The sequence below is a fragment of the Gorilla gorilla genome, chromosome 13, assembly GCF_029281585.2.
Source record: "Gorilla gorilla gorilla isolate KB3781 chromosome 13, NHGRI_mGorGor1-v2.1_pri, whole genome shotgun sequence".
Classification (NCBI taxonomy): Eukaryota; Metazoa; Chordata; class Mammalia; order Primates; family Hominidae; genus Gorilla; species Gorilla gorilla.
In genome coordinates, this window is record NC_073237.2 from 28524458 (window position 1) to 28542910 (window position 18453).

General features: G+C 47.4%; 2 protein-coding genes across 19 annotated transcripts in view; one reads left to right on the top strand and one right to left on the bottom strand.

Annotated features, from left to right (window-relative positions):
- Positions 1-5009, bottom strand: part of DNAI1 (dynein axonemal intermediate chain 1) — a 61823-nt gene extending 56814 nt beyond the window's left edge. For 7 of the 11 annotated variants that reach the window (XR_010130413.1, XM_063696951.1, XM_055351655.2 and 4 more), the window contains exon 1: positions 4750-4991. Coding sequence is in view for 10 of the 11 variants with exons in the window: in XM_063696951.1 (XP_063553021.1) it covers positions 4750-4797 (48 nt within the window). In the remaining variant the exon portion in view is untranslated. Of the gene's footprint in view, positions 1-4749 lie in introns of all 11 variants that reach the window. The other 4 variants (XM_004047950.5, XM_055351651.2, XM_055351652.2 and 1 more) reach the window with 1 other exon arrangement.
- A 189-nt stretch (positions 5010-5198) lies between these two features.
- Positions 5199-18453, top strand: part of FAM219A (family with sequence similarity 219 member A) — a 60648-nt gene continuing 47393 nt past the window's right edge. The window contains exon 1 of one of the 8 annotated variants that reach the window (XM_004047953.4): positions 5199-5600. In XM_004047953.4, the coding sequence (XP_004048001.1) occupies positions 5541-5600 (60 nt within the window). In that variant the 5' untranslated portion in view covers positions 5199-5540. The remainder of the gene's footprint in view (positions 5601-18453) is intronic. The other 7 variants (XM_055351663.2, XM_019033421.3, XM_055351665.2 and 4 more) reach the window with 7 other exon arrangements.

Below are 18453 nucleotides of genomic sequence, written 5' to 3' on the forward strand. Positions count from 1 at the left end.
TAATCTAGATCAATATTTCTAAAAGTATTGCACCATAGGAGCCTCTTGAAAGACCACAAAATGATCCAAAATAAAAGTCTTTTCTTTGGCTTTTACAGGAGAATGATGTAAAATTCCAGACTTTGATTTTTTTTTATGGTAACCAACTGAGTTATAAAGAGGTACTAAAATTTGTTAGTCATAAACTAAAATTAGCTTTTAACTGGAGTTCACAGAAGATTCTAATTCGGTTTTCTACTAAGAAGTTTAGCTGCCAGGCAATGTTTGGCAACGCTGCAAAGCTCCTCCTGTACATGTATACATGCAGCCAGTTGGCACTCTCACAATTTTCAGGAAGGACGCTTTGCTATTGGGGCATTACCAGTGATGTTTTGAGCTGGTCATGGTTTATGGTGCCTGACATTCAAGCATTTTAATTACAAATTATGATTTATGGAGCTCCATAATGACCAATTTAATATGCCATGGGTTATCTGATTAACTCTATAGGGTAGGGGAAGGTATCTCTTTGACCTTATCTCCTGCCACATTCCCCACTCCCTTCCTTGCTGATCCAGAACATGTGTAGCAGGCTCCCATCTCAGGGACTTTATACCTGCTATGCCGTCTGTCTGGAATGCCTCCCCTATCCCCACCCCTTCACCCCACACCCCACCCCCAGATATTGCATAGCTCTTTCATTTCCTTCAGGTCTTTGCTCATGTGCCACCTCTGTAACACCTTCCCTGTCCATCCTATTTAAATGATAATCTTGTGATTCCCTGAACTTCTTAGTCTACTTCTCTGATTTAGTTTTCTTCTTGGCATCTATCACCATCTAATATACTATATATTTTACAAACTTATTTATTGCCACTTTACCTCCAACTAAAAAATAAGCTCCATGAGAGCAGGGATTTTTGTTTGTTTTGTTTCTTGCTATATCACCAATACCTAGAACAGTACCTAATACAGATGGGTACGATAAATAATTACTGCACGAATATTTACACATCAATATTTTTATCTCTTAGTCTCCAAAACCCATCTCTTAAGGCATGGATACTTGTGGTTCAAATTTGAATCATTCATAGCCCTACTGCCAAAGCAGATACAAACATGTACCTGGAAAACCATACTTACACAGTTACATTTCCTTGTTATAATTCCCCACAAGTCTCCCCATCCCAGCTTCACCCCTTCCCATCCTTCAAACACATTCAGATGATAATTTCCAAGAACAACTTAGGGCATTCAGAATTTATATTGAACTCATTTTCTTAGAATTTAATATATTCCAGGTATTGTGCTAGGTAGAGGGGAATCAACAATGAACAAGACAGACATGATCCTTACCGTAACAGAGTTTATAGTCTAGAGGGGATATCACCCTATCCTGCCTCCAGAAAGGGGACTTAATCCTTTGTAGAAGAATATGAAGGCCAAGCTTAGACCCGAAATATGAATAGGATATGAAGGAAAGATTTGGGGTAGGGTGGAGTAGACTAGGTAGACGCAGACAGAAAAGATTTCAAAAGCTTAGAGGAGATAAACAGTGTGAATATCAGTTTCCAGGAAGTGAGGGCAGTTCAGTTTGCTGGGATTGTGGAATTTTCATAGAGAAATGGTGAGGTTTGAAGTAGGATGGGTAGCAAAGGCAAGACCATGCAGGGTGGCAAAGGCCATACCAAGCAAATTGGACTTTTGGGACTTTATCCTGAGAGCAACAAGGAACCATTAAAAGGCGACTAGTGGAGTGATATGAACAAATGGAATTTAAACTCCTCTCTATCCTCTAACAAACCCAACCCTGATCTTCCCTCACCCCTGGCAACCCAGTCCTACCTACCTCCTCCCTGAAGCCTTTCTGCTGCTCTAACCTGCAGGCCTCTCTCCCCTTCATCCCCAGGGATCCCATCCTCCTTTATCTTTTTCTGCCTGTGTTCTGTCTCCCCCATTGAACTGAATTCCCAGAGGACAGGGACAACTTCTCAAACATCTCTAGGACATCCCACACCTGATTAGCACTGACTCAAATTGGTCTTCACTGAGGCAAGAAAATGATAAATACAACCTAGCACAACCTAACCTTTTCTCACACCCCACACGCCAATATTTACTCTGAACTAAAACAACCCTTCCCTCCATGGGGCAGTGCTGATGTGTACAGGGCCAGTTGACCCAGTTTTTTCTGCTTTCTGTCCGCTGTCACCTCTCCCTGCTCTCAGTGTAACTAGTCTCTAATGTCTCCCTAATGGGCTAGAGAAACCCATCCCCAAGCTTGTTCAAACTGCAAGTTGCTAGAAAAGACAAATTGAATCTGTAATGACAGAAAGCAGATCTGTGGTTACCTAGGCAGGCCAGGGGTGGGGCATAGGAGGTGGGATGAGGCACAGGGAACTTCTTGGGATAGAGAAAGTATCCTATATCTTGAGTGTGGTAGTGGTTTATACGTGTGTAAATTTGTTAAAATTTGTCAACACATACAACTAAAATGGTACATTCTATTATATGTAAACCAAACCTCAATAATGTTTATTTTAAAAGCAAACTGCTGGGGCGCGGGGGCTCACCGCTGTAATCCCAGCACTTTGGGAGGCCTAGGTCTGTGGATCACCTGAGGTCAGGAGTCCGAGACCAGCCTGACCAATATGGTGAAACCCCGTCTCTACTAAAAATACAAAAATTGGCTGGGTGCGGTGGCCCACACCTGTAATCCCAGCACTTTGGGAGGCCGAGGCGGGCAGATCACGAGGTCAGGAGATCAAGACCATCGTGGCTAACACGGTGAAACCCTGTATCTACCAAAAATACAAAAAAATTAGCTGGGTGTGGTGGCAGGCGCCTACAGTCCAGCTACTTGGGAGGCTGAGGCAGGAGAATGACGTGAACCCAGGAGGCGGAGCTTGCAGTGAGCCAAGATCACACCACTGCACTCCAGCCTGGGCGACAGAGCAAGACTCCGTCTCAAAATAAAATAAAATAAAATAAAATAATAAAAAAATAATTAGCCAGGCATGGTGGTGCGTGCCTGTAATCCCAGCTACTTGGGAGGCTGAGGCAGGTCCCTTGAATCGGGGAGGTGGAGGTTGCAGTGAGCCGAGATTGCGCCACTGCACTCCACCCTGGGTGACAAGAGCGAAACTCCGTCTCAAAAATAAAAAATACAAAAATAAAAAATAAATAAAAGCAAACTGCCTGTAAATATAGGGTCAGGAGGCTCAAACACAGTACATGAACTTCAACGTAAAGCCCAACCCCAACATAAAATTAGGGCATGTTCATATGGGACTAGCAGCTTCCCCAAGGCTGCAGAGACCTAAGAAAGTCAGGTCCATCTGCTACAGAAGCCCAGGTAAAAGAGGCAGAGGAGCAAAGGTTAACATGGAGGTGGCCAGACCAAAATATGCAAAGTCATAAGTAGCATGGAGATTGGCTCTCTAAACCTCAACGTACCTAGACTTGAGTGGGGTAAATCTGGAATAAATAAATAGAAGTCCTGCTTTCCAGAGCTAGAAACTGCACATTAGCCTGAGTGGTAATTCCTAAAGGGTTTGGAAAAAGTTCCTGAAGGACTGAGTTGCTTCACCACAGAAGACTCCTTGGGAAACTGGGACTGCCTTGCCTTCCGTGGTGATGCTGAGGAAGAAAGCAGACCTCTGTGCTCAGTGGGTTAAGTGGGGGATGACTCGGGTTTCCTGTGAGAAGGGATGACATCTGTCCAGGTGGTAATAAGAGCATAATGTTCACATAGCTGAATGAATCATAGGAGTGGACCAGGGGCTCGCAGGGAAGAGAGACATATGAGGCTCTAGAAATAGTTGGGGCCGAGTGTTTGGGTTGTGCACTGTGGGGGTGAGGACAGGGATGAGAAAAGGGCCTGTCTCCTCTTCCTCTTTGCCTGCCCTCTCTCTCCTCAAATCTCCCAGCACAGAAAATAAAATCACACTCCTGCACATAGCCTGTCCTGTATTCTGTTTAGTTCTCTTGCACACCCTCTGTGGGCTCCCAGACAGCAAGACCTGTGTTCCCACCTAGCCTGGAGCTAGGCACACAGCTAAGGGTTGGATAAAGAATGCCTTTGAGGCTGGGCGCCGTGGCTCACGCCTGTAATCCCAGCACTTCGGAAGGTCAAGGTAGGAGGATCGCTTGAGCTCAGGAGTTAGAGACGGGCCTGGGCAACATGGGGAAACCCCGTCTCTACCAAAAACACAAAATTTAGCCGGGCGTGGTGGCTCCAGCTATTCGGCAGGCTGAAGTGGGAGAATCGCTTGCACCCAGGAGGCAGAGGTTACAGAGAGCTGAGATGGCGCCACTGCATTCTAGCCTGGGCTACAGGGCGAGCCTCTGTCTCAAAAAAAAAAAAAGAAAGAAAGAAAGAAAAAGAAAAAGAAAAAGAAAAATTCCTTTGGGACAAGAATGTGAGAACAAGGAGGAAGGGACTCGTGGGAATGGGGATGGGGAAGTTAAGAAGAATAGACTGATCAGAATGAGTCCATGGGGTAAAGTGAAGTGAAGAGATGGGAATGGTGGATAAAAGTAGAGAGGTAAGAAACGGTGGGTTGGGGTAGTATGGGAGAGGAGGCCGGGATGAGTGGGAAAGAGTAGGACAGAGTCAGAGGTCAGTGGGAGCACTTACCAGAGGTCACGGGGGTGAGAAGGCTGGGGTCAACAGAGAAAAGATCAAGGATCAGTAGGAGAGGTATGATTAGTGGTCACTGGCGACGACGAAGGTCAGAGGTCATCAGAAGGAAGGTGTGCGTACGTTACCTGCTTATGAGGCTGTTTATGGGGAGCCTTCGCAGAAGCAGGAAGCATCTCAACCCCTGGAGAGCCTACAAAACGCTCCCTCGTCTGAAGACAAAAAGTTTGTCCGTCTCCTTGACCACACACAAGAAATCTGGACTCTCTTCCACTTCAGTTACCAGTCGCAACGGTTCTTTAGGGACAGCCGTCGTTGTGGGTCCCCGTGCCCTTGCAGGATAGAATCCAACTCCCTGACGCGGTTACCCAGCAACCGATCAGCAGCCAAGGCGCAGGCGCTTCTGGCGCGCCCAGCCGGCCCGGAAAGGAGGCGGGGTTCGGCGCGCGGCGAGCGAGTCTCCACTAAGCCCCGCCCCCTCAGGAATCACAGCCGGGCGGCCGCGCGCATTCGGAACTCCCGCATGTGGGTGGGGCTGGGGTCCCCAGGCACCGCCTCCTCATGAATAATGCAAGATCCGGGCGGTGTCCCGGACCCGGAAGTGGAGTTGCCGAGTCACCGCAGTGGCTGAGCTGCTGACAGGAGGCGGCGGCGGAGTAGGAGGCGAGGCAAGACCTGCGGCTCGGCCCGGCCACAGCCGCGGTAGTGCTAGGCAAGCCCACGGAGTCACGCCGGCCTCAGCCAGTCTGCGAACCTCTCGCCCCCGCCCACCCCTGCATCCGCCCGGCCCCTGCCCGCCCGACTGGTCCGGGGAGGCCTAGTCTGCACCACCCGCCGGGCTCCTGGGGCCGCCGCCCCGCGCGGTCCCGTCGGCGTCCGCGGCCGCGCCCGGCCCCTGGCCCGCTCGCCCGCCGGCACCATGATGGAGGAGATCGACCGGTTCCAGGTGCCCACCGCGCACTCGGAGATGCAGCCGCTGGTGAGGGGGCGGGCGGCGGGCAGGCCAAGGCCGGGAGGGGGCGTCGCTTGAGGGGGAGGGAGGGAATCAGGCCGGGGGGATCGTGCGGAGGGGCGCCATCGGATGGGGCAAAGAGATCCCTGAAAACGTATTGCCGGGGGACGGGGACTTGCAGGACAAGAAAACCGTGGGAGAATATGCTGGATGAGAGCAAAGGGACCTGTAAGGGCGGAGGGCACCGTCGGTGGAAGCAGGGCACCGTCGGATGAAACGGAGGGGGCACAAAGGTGCACACCGCTAGTGGAGGCCCATAGCAGGGACTGGCGAGGGAACTGCCATGGGGCACCGCCGGCGGCAGGCCCAGGGGTCTGGGATGGGAGGTGGGGAGGCGTTTAGTCCTAGAGGCCTGTGATGCTTAGGGCGGGGGAGCCGTCAGGCTAAGAGAGATTGGGAATCAGCTTTTAGAAGAGGAGGGGCTTGCCCGCCTGTCTGCTGGATATACGGACAGGAACGCTGGGCCGGGGCGAGGGACCCAGTGGGGGAAGGTGGTTGGTGCAGAACCTGGGAATTCCGTTCTCCGGTGGGGAGCGCAGGCAGACCAGGCTGGGGGCATCTAAACCGGGAAGGAGAGTGCGCGGCGACCAGATGGGGAATCGGGGTGCAGATGAGAGTGCTCGGGAACCGACGGGAGAGGAAGTGGGGTCGCGCTGGAGCTGCCTGTGCCCACTGGTTGGGAAGAGCCCCCATCATCTTAGGCCTACGTGCCTGAAGTCCTTGCTGGGCGCGGATCCTGCCGCCTGTCCGCGGTCCCGGAGTCAGGGAGGAATGATGTCATCGCTGCTGGCGCGGAGGGAATGGAAGGGGGAGGGCAACTCGGGTGCACCGAGGCTAGGCCTAAGGGAGACCATGCTTGCTGGCCACCGCCCAGGGGGCTCCCTGACCTCGCCTGTCTGTCAGGCAACCGGGTGGGAGACGTGGAGGCCTAGCCAGCTCGTATAGTGAGGGGGGAAGAGAGGGAATGTCTAGGCTGTGTTCGCTTTATCCCCCTGGAGCCTGAGCTGGAATTGGAAGGAGGCAAGGTGGGCTACAAATCCGAAAGTGTGGATGCCCCATTTCTCTGAGCTGTGCTGGCTGGAGCAGAGCTGAGTTCTCCAAGTTCTGAAGTTCTGCTTCTGTGTTAGGCAGGGTGGCCAGAAACAGGTCTACCCTTGGGCCTATAACCCCCTGGCTGACAGATGTGCTTTGTAGCTTCCTGGGCTAGTAACCTACCCATTACAGCAGCCAAGATGGGCTTCGGCAGGGACCCATCACCACCTTTTTGTCACACCTTTTGAGGGATGGTAGAGAGAATCATTAGTGGCCACTTAGCAGGAGACAAAGGCTTTTTCCCCCTTTCATGACTGCTTAGACAGTTCTAAGAGCCAAAACAAAGAAGTTTTACAGAAGCATACAATATTAAACCGGAGAGAGGTGTTGCAGGACTTTTTCCTAGCCTCATGCCATCATTGGATTATTTGGGAGCCAGAAAATCCTGGAGAGAAGTCCATCCCATGAACTTAAAGAAGGACTTTGGGCTGGCTGAAGATAATCTTCCTTTCTGAGTTCTCTTTCTAGCTAACCTGGCTTGTCAAACTAGATTGCCCTTCCAGTTCTAAGCATCTAATCAAGAATCAAAATAGAGGGTGGATGAAGGAAGAGGAGGTTCAAGTGTGTCAGGAAAAGGAAGCAATGAGTTGTTTCTTGTCGCCCATCTGGGGTTCTCAAAAAGGGAGGAAATAGCTGTTCAAGGAAAGGGGAGAAGAAATAGGCTCTCAGTTGTCCTTGGTGCTTCTGTTATTGCCTGAAATTCTGAATAGTGGTTTGGCTGAGTAGAGAACTCTTGAGCTTCTTCCGGTCTGTGTGGCTCTGGAGTTGGAGAAGTATCTGTGGCAAGGAGGCACTTAGAAAAGCTCTGACTGCCTTCAGACCCCTTTAACTGCTAAAGTCACCCTTGTCTGCAAGAGAATACTTTTTTTTCTTTTTTTTTGAGACAGGGTCCCTCTCTGTCACCCAGGCTAGAGTGCAGTGGCACGTTCTTGGCCCACTGCAACCTCCACCTCCTGGATTCAAGCGATTCTCCTACCTCAGCCTCCCAAGTAGCTGGGATTATAGGCCCCTGCCACCATGCATGGCTAATTTTTGTATTTTTAGTAGAGACAGGGTTTCGCCATGTTGGCCAGGCTGGTCTTGAATGCCTGACCTCAAGTGGTCTGCCTGCCTCGGCCTCCCAAAATGCTAGGATTACAAGAGTGAGCTGCTATGCCCAGCCTGAGAATACTTTATTGAGGTTGAGTGAGAGCCTATGGAAATAGCAATATAGTCATCCCTCATTTGAGGGTCATAGACATTGCCCCGCTTCCTGACCTCTGTCCCCAGGTTGTATTCCAGAGGCACCTCAAAACCCTTTAAATACCCTGTGTATTGTTGAGACCAGCAGAATCTTGTGTGATGTTTCTTCAGGAGTCTTCATTTTGGGGCATAAAGAATTAAGATAGTCCAGCCTGGGAAACACAGTGAGACTCCATCTCTACAAAAATATTTAAAATTAGCTCAGCATGGTGCTGCATGCCTGTAGTACCAGCTACTCAGGAGGCCGAGGCAGGAGGATTGCTTGAGCCCAGGAGGTTGAGGCTGCAGTGAGCCGTGTGCTTACCACTACATTCCAGCCTGGGCAACAGAGCAAGACTCTGTCTCCAAAAAAAAAAAAAAAAAAATCAAGATAGCATATCATAGAGGTAAAGGGCAAAAAAGAGGGCAAAGTGGCTCTTTAAGGGTATTTGGATAGGCCATAAAAACCACGGTCCCAGGCTCAGACTTAGCTATGACCTATTTCATTTTTTTGCCATTTATTGAGACCTCTAGGAAGTCTCTCCTCCTTCCTCGATTGTTTTTCCATTTATGAGATGAAGACAAACTATCTCTTTAAAGTTTAAACAATAGCTCCTCACTCTCCCTTCTAAAGAATACCACAGAGACCTGATATCATTGATTCAGCAATTGGTTTACCAAATAATTATTGAGCATCTGCTCTGTCCCAAATATTAAACTGAGTATTAGGGATAGAGTGGTTAGCAACACAGACACAGATGTGACCCTGCCCTTGAGCCCACAGTGTGTCAAAGTTTGTTTCTCTTGCTCACTCTCTTAGTGTGATCCTCCACTGAGGGCAGAGTAGGGGCTGACTCATTAAGCCCCAGGGGAGCCAGGCAATGCTGGTGTCATCATCATTGCCCCTTTCTGGACCAAGCTGTATGGATAGAGGCTTGTCACATGGGCGCCATCATCAGATAACTCTCCCCATCCCATAGTGATGGGAAGAATCCAGAGGCCATTGCCTATTTGGAAAGATAAACTCTAGGGGTAGCACATCTTTATTTTTTAAATTATTTTATTGAAAGAGAAACTCAGGCTTGAAAAGAAGGCCTGGGGGCGTGGCAGAACTGGGAGAGAAGGCAGCCAGCAGATCTGGGTGTTTCCAAGGTGCTAATTTAAGCATTAGATCTCAGCTAGTGGGAGGAAGAGGAGGAGATCCCTGCCCTGTTATTGCTGCTGCTGTTGTCACAGCTGCATGGAGCCTCCTGTCTCTGGTGGGAGTTTGCCTGAAAGGAGTGGCTTCCCTCCTTTCCCCATCACACCAATTATTTAATTGGCCTTGTTGCAACTCAGCAGCTGAACCAGGCCTGGTCTATCCCTGAGAGCTCCCCAGGGTCTCTTCCTGTCTCCTTTTTTTTCTCTCTCTCTCTTTTGAGACGGAGTCTCACTCTGTTGCCCAGGCTGGAGTGCAGTGGTGTGATCTTGGCTCACTGCAACCTCTGCCTCCAGGGTTCAAGTGATTCTCCTGTCTTAGCCTCCTGAATAGCTGGGACTACAGGCGCATGCCACCACGCCCAGCTAATTTTTGTATTTTTAGTAGAGACAGGGTTTCACCATGTTGGCCAGGATGGTATCGATCTCTTGACCTCATGATCTGCCCGCTTTGGCCTCCCAAAGTGCTGGGATTACAGGCGTGAGCCACCGCACTTGGCCTCCTGTCTTCCTATGAAAGGAGTGAGAGCTCCTCTTAGAGACCTATCCACTGGACTCCATTCCTGCTGTATCTATCTTTCAGACAATCCTGAGTGTTTCTGAGCACAGATTCTCCCAAAGAAACTGCCAGGGATAGGCACATTTTGTGTGTCAGCTCTATGTCTGAGCCATACACCTCACTGATCTAGAGAAGTTCCCAGCAGCCCAAGGCTCTCTGTTGATCAGTTGGGTTGAGTTTGGTATATTGTTTGTATGAGAAACAGGGATAGGCTCTCTGGCCCTATTGTCTGTCTGCTCAGCTTGTTGGTGCAGCCGCACAGCCTATGTCTTCTCTTCGGCTGCAATTGGAGAGGAAGAGATTTGTTTTAAGAACAAATGGAGCTTTTAAGCACTTAATTGTGTCAGGCAACACCCTGCCTCCTGTGCTCTCAGGGACCAAAGAGACTTAAAGAATGGCAAATGGCACCAGATAGGGTCTCTGCACAGCTGAAAGAAATGTTACTGTAGCGTCACTGAAACCAGGTTATCGGTTAACTCATTTGTTTAGTTCACGAGCATCTACTCAGATCAGGTACTTTAAGGATACAGGGACAAGTAAGATCTCTCCAGTGGGTGGCCAAGAGAAGGATAGGCTCAGATGGCTATAGGAAGGTTTTTAGATATATGTCAAAAAGAGTAGAGATCAATGAAGTGTCATGAGAAAGAGTGACACCCTGCTTTGGGAGAGGGTGAGGAATGCTGAGATTCTGACTCTGACTACATGAGCTTGGGAAGGAGTTTCAGACTCCTACTGCTTCCTGACACTCAGGGATGGATGGGGATGGTCAGGACGGGACATTAATTCAGTGGGTAGGCCACAGCGGCTCCTGAAAGTGGCGGAGAGAACATTATAAAGATAGCAAGTAGCCACTGTGGAAAACTGACCTATATATATTCTATGTTCTGGGCACCTTAAGTTGCCTCCTTGTGGTCAGATGACTTTTCAGTTTAAGGGTGGATTCTCCTAGTGGATCCATGTGGCTCATGACCCAGCAGTATTTCTCAGGCTCCTGGGCAGAGGCACCCTTCTTTCCTGCCCTATATTACAAACTGAGGATCAGGTTTGTTCAAGCCTGCAGCTCCTTACTACTCATCTCCTCATCAAACAAACACCAAGTAAGAACCTATTCTCTGCTAGATGTTGTTCTGGGCTCAACAGCACAGAATTTTGCTCCAGGGAGATGCACAGTCTAGAACTCAGATTGAGGCACTATAGAATAGTGAGCACTGCAAGAGAAGAACCAGGCCCAGGAGCACCAAATGAAAGCAGGAAGGGCTCTCATCGAGTGGTCAGGGAAGGCTTCACAGAGGCCCTAGGAACTGGCCATAGGAAGAGTACTAGAAGCTTGGCAAACTGACAAAATGAGGCTAAGCCAAGAAAGGGCATGGAAGAAGAAACAAAGGAGTGCATTTGGAATGAATGAAGAGTTATAATTAAGGGAATAACATGATCAAATCTGAGTTTAGGTTAGTGGTGGATGAGAGATTGGAGAAGATGAGATTGGAAGTTGGAAAACGAATACAGACCTGGGTGTAATAATTCTGCTAGGAGATAATGAAGGCCTGCAGAAGCAGAGAAACACGATGGGACAGATACACAGATACTAATAAGGTGGAATAGGCAGGATATGATATCTGTTGGGAGGTGGAATGGAGAGGTAGAGAGTTAAGGATGACTCTCAAGTTTGTGGCATGGACACCTGGATGGAGGAAGAGACCATCATCACCTCGGGAAACTCAGGAGCCCACGTACCTTTTGGTCTCAGGGACTTCTTATAACAGAGAAGGCTGCTGTTTTCCTTTGCTCTACTGCTGAAGGTACATTCTTGGGGTTGTGAGGAACCCAGAAGTCCTAGAAAACCAAAGGTCAGAGTGGCATTTGTCCCCCCTCTGCCTCAAAAGGGCTGCTGAGAAACACGCTCATCTGCCAGTGAATACTTCTCCCCTGCAACCTGCTTTGATGAATTCAAGAGAATTGGTGGTAGCAGCAAGGAGCCATAGTGGGTTTTGTTGTTGTTATTTTCTTTCCAGTAGCACTTTGATGAAGAAAAAATAAAATCCTTTGTTGTCTGAGTGCTTTATGTTGCAGTTTCTGGCTTTGCCTTTTACCATCGTTCTAGACAAATCTGTGGGTTTTTTTCTGACTGATTGAGCTGGGCTCTTTCACTGATTCCTTCTGGAATGTATATATGTATTACTACATCACTGCAAGATGTCAAAATGGAAAAGGACACGTACTTTCCTTTTCTGAGACCAGCCTGAAAAGCTGCAGTTGGGTGGAAGCAGAGCCCAACCATTTCTTCCAAGCAAGGTGTACCAAAGGAGCAGAATTCTGGGGTGAGATCACTCAGAGGTCACTTGGCTTCTCAGAGGTCCCAGTGTGGCCTCTGTGGGTAGGTGCTTCTGTGGTAGCTGGGGTTCAGGCTGAGTCATTCCCAGCCCCAGCTGCCTGCTGCCCTTGACTGCCTATATAGCCCAGAGTGAGCAGAAATGGAAAACAGTCTTCTTCACTCAAACCTGATTAGTCTCAGGGACCCTCTCACCTCCTTAAAAAGGCAGGTGGAGCCTCGTGTCTGGAAAGGGAACATGGGAAATTTAGCTTCTTGGGCTTAGCTGCTGCGTGCCTTCCTAGAGACCTGGGAGAACTGGTTCAGGGAGCTCCAGAGCGTGTGGGAAGGGGAGAATTGGGCTGAGGCAGATAACCAGAGGTGCTGGTTGAAGGAAGCTAGAGGTGTGGCTCAGCAGGGTCCCGAGTCATTGTTTCTTAAGGAGGCTCTGATGGGAATCTGGCTTTCTGGGCAGGAGAAAGGAAGGAAGGAGGGGAACCAGCTCTGGATTTGAGTCTGCTCTGGAGTTTAGAAATTGGCACATGATCCACAGGCCTCACTGTGGGACAGCCAAATCTACTTCTGGCTGCAGGGAGGGACTCTGGAGTAGGGAAGTCATCTAGGAAAGAGGCCTGTAGCATCTGGCCTGGGAGAGAGGGTAGACACGTGCCCGCAGGAGTTTCCTCCTAGGCTTTACATTCTCAGGAGAGAGTTCAAGCAAATCTGTACTTGTATTTGTTGTTATTATTGTTATTCAGAGATAGCAAATTGAGGATTGGATGGTTTGGTTATTGAAGGTCAATTTTAAGTTTCTGTGATGGTGGTGAGGTATGTGAGTGTGCGTGCAAGAGGGGACATACAGCTATGAATGGTGTTTTCTGAATGACCGTTCCAGCCCTAAGTCTAAACATATGACAAGAGGCCACACCCAGGCAGAAACAAGACCAGTGACTGTGGCTCCTTGCCTGGTTTTGCCTGATTTAGCCATCAGATTCTTGGCTGTTATAAGCAGAGTACATCCCATCTATCGAGAACAATACCTGAAGGAGCATTTTAAGGTTTATTGAATTGGCCGGGTGCAGTGGCTCACGCCTGCAATCCCAGCACTTTGGGAGGCCAAGGCGGGTGGATAACCAGGTTGGGAGTTCAAGAACAGCCTGGCCAAGATGTTGAAATCCCGTCCCTACTAAAAATACAAAAATTAGCCGGGCATGGTGGTGGCCACCTGTAATCCCAGCTACTTGGGAGGCTGAGGCAGAAAATTGCTTGAACCCAGGAGGTGGAGGTTGCAGTGAGCTGAGATTGTGCCACTGCACTCTATCCTGGGTGACAGAGCAAGACTCCATCTCAAAAAAAAAAAAAGATTTATTGAATTAACTACATGCAAACTGTGGAGTGAGAACCACATATATTTCACCACATAGTTAAACATAATTATGTACAAGGTATAAATTATAGTTCCCCCCACTTTTTTTTTTTTTTTGAGACAAGGTCTCTGTCACCGAGCCTGGAGTACAGTGGCTTAATCTTGGCTCACTGCAAACTCCGCCTCCCAGGCTCAAGCGATCCTCCTGCCTCAGCCTCCTGAGTAGCTGGGACTACATTGACGCGCCACCATGCCCAGCTAATTTTTTGTATTTTTTGTAGAGAAGGGGTTTCGCCATGTTGCCTAGACTGGTCTCAAACTCCTGAGCTCAAGCGATCTATTCACCTTGGCCTCCCAAAGTGCTGGGATTACAGGTGTAAGCCACCACGCCCGACCTAGTTCCCATATTAATTTCCCATTTTATCCTTATGAAGGAATTGGTGAAGCCCTTGGCCACGCACCATGCATGGTTTAGACCAGCATTTCCTATAGTATTCTGTTAGGAATATTGATCCTTTGGGATGCTTCATGAGGGAAAAAGGCTCCGTAGAAAAATTTCCTTGGGAAAGACTATATGCTGTATCCCATCACAATGCCCACTGACGTTTTAAAGACTCTGAGATGTCCTGCAGTAAAGGAACCTTTCCAACTTTGTTTAATTCAACGTTTCCCAAGGTTATTTAACTATAGAACCTTTTTTCATGTTACATCTGTTAACATCTTACAGAACCAATGTGTTTCATGGGAAATACTCTTTGGAAAACTTTAGCTTAGAAATTAGTATCTGTGCTGATCCAGTCTAGATTTATAGTCTTCCTAGTTCTTTTAAATGTCTTTTATAACCCACACCATTTTGCCCTATGCTAGTTAGTGTCTAATGGGATGTTGCTGATTTGTTTCAGGGTCTGAACTTGCTGCTATTAGTAGGAAGTTCTTGGTGAACTTTGGTTAGGTGCACAGGCAAATACCAAGTGCCTTGTTTTTCTCATAATATTTCTAAGGGAGTTTTATTTCCCTTATGTCCCTCTACCAAATGCTGGTTTGATGCTTATTTTTTTGGACAACTTTATTGAGATATAATTTATATATTGTATACATTAGCCATTTAGTACTTTACTTTTTTTTTTTTTTTTTTTGAGACACAGTTTCACTCTGTCTCCTACAGCCTTGACCTTCCCAAGCTCAGGTGATCCTCCTACCTCAGCCTCCCAAGTAACTAGGACTACAGGTGTGCAACACCATGCCCAGCTAATTTTTGTTTTTTTCTGGTAGAGATGGGGTTTCACCATGTTGCCCAGGTTGGTCTCAAATTCCTGGGCTCAAGAGATCCACCTGCCATGTCCTCCCAAAGTGCTAAGATTACAGGTGTGAGCCACTGCACCCAGCTAGTACTTTACTTTTAAACCAATGTGGCTATCCCATGGCTGAGGTTTTTTTTTTTTTTCAATAGTTTTTGGGGGAACAGGTGGTTTTTGGTTACGTGGATAAGTTCTTTGGTAGTAATTTCTGAGATTTTGGTGCACCTGTCACCTAAGCAGTGTACAATGTACCCAACATGTAGTCTTTTATCCCTCACCCTTCTCCCACCCTTCCCCTGTGAGTCCCCAGAGTCCATTATATCATTCTTATGCGTTTGTGTCCTCATAGCTTAGCTCCCACCATGGCCTAGTTCTATTTCTCATTTTTACCTTGGGCTGTGCTCTGTGCTTTTATGTTCTGCCAAGCAGTAGAGAAGATAAAGATAATCCAAATCCTTTATCAGGAAGAATCCCATCTCAATTGAGATTTAAGGTGAAAAGTGGATTCCCCGATTAGGGGATGTTTCAGCACTTCCTCTGCAGTATCAATAAATGTTCTCACTGTTCACAACAGCTCAAGAAACATTCCTGCATAATTATTTTATACCCTCCTACTCCACAGGCTACATAAAGCATGGATGATAAACAGGCATTACCCTTCATGCCAATGACCCTTGATCAGTAGTTGCTGCCTGGAGCATTGTGTTAAGATGGATGCTAAGGTGGAGTCCTGGTTCCATATGAAAGACTGACATGGTTTGGTTGATTTTCCATGTCTGCTACGGTCTTCAGCAGGGGGAACAACAGTTCTAGTATTCTGCTTGCCATCCCAGCGGCCCTGAATCATCATAGTTATCTTGGGCAAAGAACACAGGAAAGGGGAACTCTTGGGGATGTTAGCCAGCCAAGCAATCTGTTTCACTGAGGGGCTAAAGTCTTATGATATGGCTCCTTAAGAAATGAATAAAGGGGCCAGGTGCAGTGACTCATGCCTGTAATCCCAGTGCTTAGAGAGGCCAAGGCGGGAGGATTGCTTAAGGCCATCAATTCAAGACCAGCCTGGGCAACATAGTGAGACCCTGTCTCTACAAAAAATTAAAAAGTAGCCAGGCATGATGATGCATGCCTGTAGTCCTAGCCGTTAGGGAGGCTGAGGTGGGAGGATGGCTTGAGCCCGGGAGTTCGAGGCTGCAATGAGCTATAATTGCACTATTACACTCTAGCCTAGGCAACAAAGCAAGACCCTGTCTTAAAAAAAAAGTGAAGAAAACTGTTTTTTTCTACTTGATCTTCAGCACTGGTTTCTGAAGTATTGAATTAATATAAAGTTTAAAATCCTTTTGAAATAAATAGGCCAGGTGAGAGGGAATAACCTTGACTCTGCTGAGCAGATAAGAGGGGGAAAGAAGCAGATTCAGGAAGAGATCTCATGAATTTCATATGAGTGGTTGGCCACACTTAATATGAAATTATAAGCCCTTGACCAAAGAAGCAAGAAGGAATAGGCTACAAGAAGAGACCCATAAGCCAGAAGTCACTGGCGAGGAAAGGCCCTATTACAGGTTATACAGCCTTAGCGCTCTTTTGTTTACCCAGGCTAAATAGGCCTGCTTTTTCCTTTTACCATTTCCCGGGACACTGGCTTCCAAATTCGCAGTCATCCTAGCCGCCCTAGTGGATACTTTTACGTTTCTCACCCCTGAAACTGAACATAGAGCTGTACATGTGATCTGCACAGCACAGATTATTGTGGGACTGCCACTACCCATAATATTGATATCGTACTTCTATTATTGTCAGTTGAGCTTCCATGATCATATTTAATAACCATACCTATTGTTATATTGAACTCAGAACATATCTGGAACAGAGTAGCCCCTTCCCTTAGCAGTGTAAAATCAAGGCAAGAACCTGGAATCACATCTTGAGCTAGGCTTACTGCCAATACAGGTAAGAGTCCACTGAGGATAGTGAGACGATGGTTCCACATTTATTAGAAACTACACTACATGTGTGTCATGTGACTCTTATTCTCAGAAAGGTAGCTGGCTGAATTCAGCAAGACAGAATTTCAATAGGAATCTAGGGAGGCTGTGTGATTGGAGAAGGTAGGGACCTTTAAAGCGAGCTAGTGCTTGAGTGGACAGAAAGCTGAATATAAGTCCACTATATAACAAAGCTAATGTGCTGTTGGACTACATTAATAGAAGCATGGAATTCAGTTCCTAGGAGGTAATCATCCTACTCTGCCCTATTCTGTACTGGTCATCACCATCTGAAGTCCTCCATTCTGTACTGATATCATCATTCAAGAGATTGGGTGACTAGAATAATGAAAGGAGTCAAAAGCATGTCATGTGAGAATAGTTGGAAGAGCTGAGCTGTTTGGCCTATGAATAAGCAGTCTCAGAGAAAGCATTTTAAGGTTTTCAAATACCTAAAGGACTGGGATTAGGAAAGAAAAGGAGGATAGTCTTCATGTTATCTGTAGCTTTACAGGGAGAACCAGAGCCATGGTGGGAATGTGAATGTGTTCTTACCTCACATTCTCTATGGTAGCAGTTCTTAAACTGGGCCAGAGGCTAGGGCACCAGGAAGACACACTGCTCTGTGCAAATGTCCTAGTCCTTCCAAAGTAGGTGCTAGGAATAATATTCTAGCAGTAAACATGGCTCTGTTATGTGTGTGTACTATAAACGTGTCCAAGAATCCACCGTGGAACTTAGCACAAGCAGCACTTTTCTAGTTTTCTGAGAATAGGTGTTTGCTAATGTTTTGTATATATCAAGGCCTGTCACAAAAGCACCATCTTCTTCATGCATCCCTTTCTATCCTTCAGTGAGATGTGAGCTCTCCATTTACCTGTCCTGTGGCCCTAATACCTTGTCATTGTGTAAAGTTTATGGGTACAGTGTCTTATCCGTATCTTTAATTCCCCCCGCCCCGCATTTTTTTTTTTTTTTTGAGACAGAGTCTCGCTCTGTTGCCCAGGCTGGAGTGCAGTGGCACAATCTTGGCTCACTACAGCCTCTGCCTCCCAGGTTCAAGCAATTCTTCTGCCTCAGCCTTCCGAGTAGCTGAGAGTACAGGTGCGCACCACCACACCCAGCTAGTTTTTGTATTTTTAGTAGAGATGGTTTCACCATGTTGGCTAGGCTGGTCTTAAACTCCTGACTTCAAGTGATCTTCTTGCCTTGGACTCCCAAAGTGCTGGGATTACAGGCATGAGCCACTGCACCCAGCCTATCTTTAATTCCTTTTTAAGGTAGGTGAAAAGATGTTTCCAAAGCACCTGAACCATCTCATTAAGTAGATTAGGAAAATCATTTTGCCCACTTTATAGATCTGCAAGCAGGCTCCCAGAAAGGTAAACAGGCTTAGCCACTACCCAGCTGGAGGTTGGCGTGGCCTAGATTAGACCCTCCTTCACAACTTGGAACCCAATTAAGTTCTTCTACATCAGGCTTGAACTTCTCCACTGGCTTTTGAGGCATCTACACTAGGCTTTTACCCCTCAAAGCTGGCCATACTTGCTACCATTCAAGCCAACTTTCTTTCTAGTAAGTCCAGCCATGTCCTTCACCTTCTTTCATCTGTTGGCACCTTGAGGCCTCCTCTCCTCTTAACAATTCTCTTCTGCCCATTTCACTCATACACATTCTTCAGAGATCAATATAAACTCCCATTCTTCAGAGAGCTTTCCCTGAATATTCTAGTGAGCTCTTAACCAATCCCTAAGCCTCTATAACCTCTAGCACATAACTTTATACAAATGATAT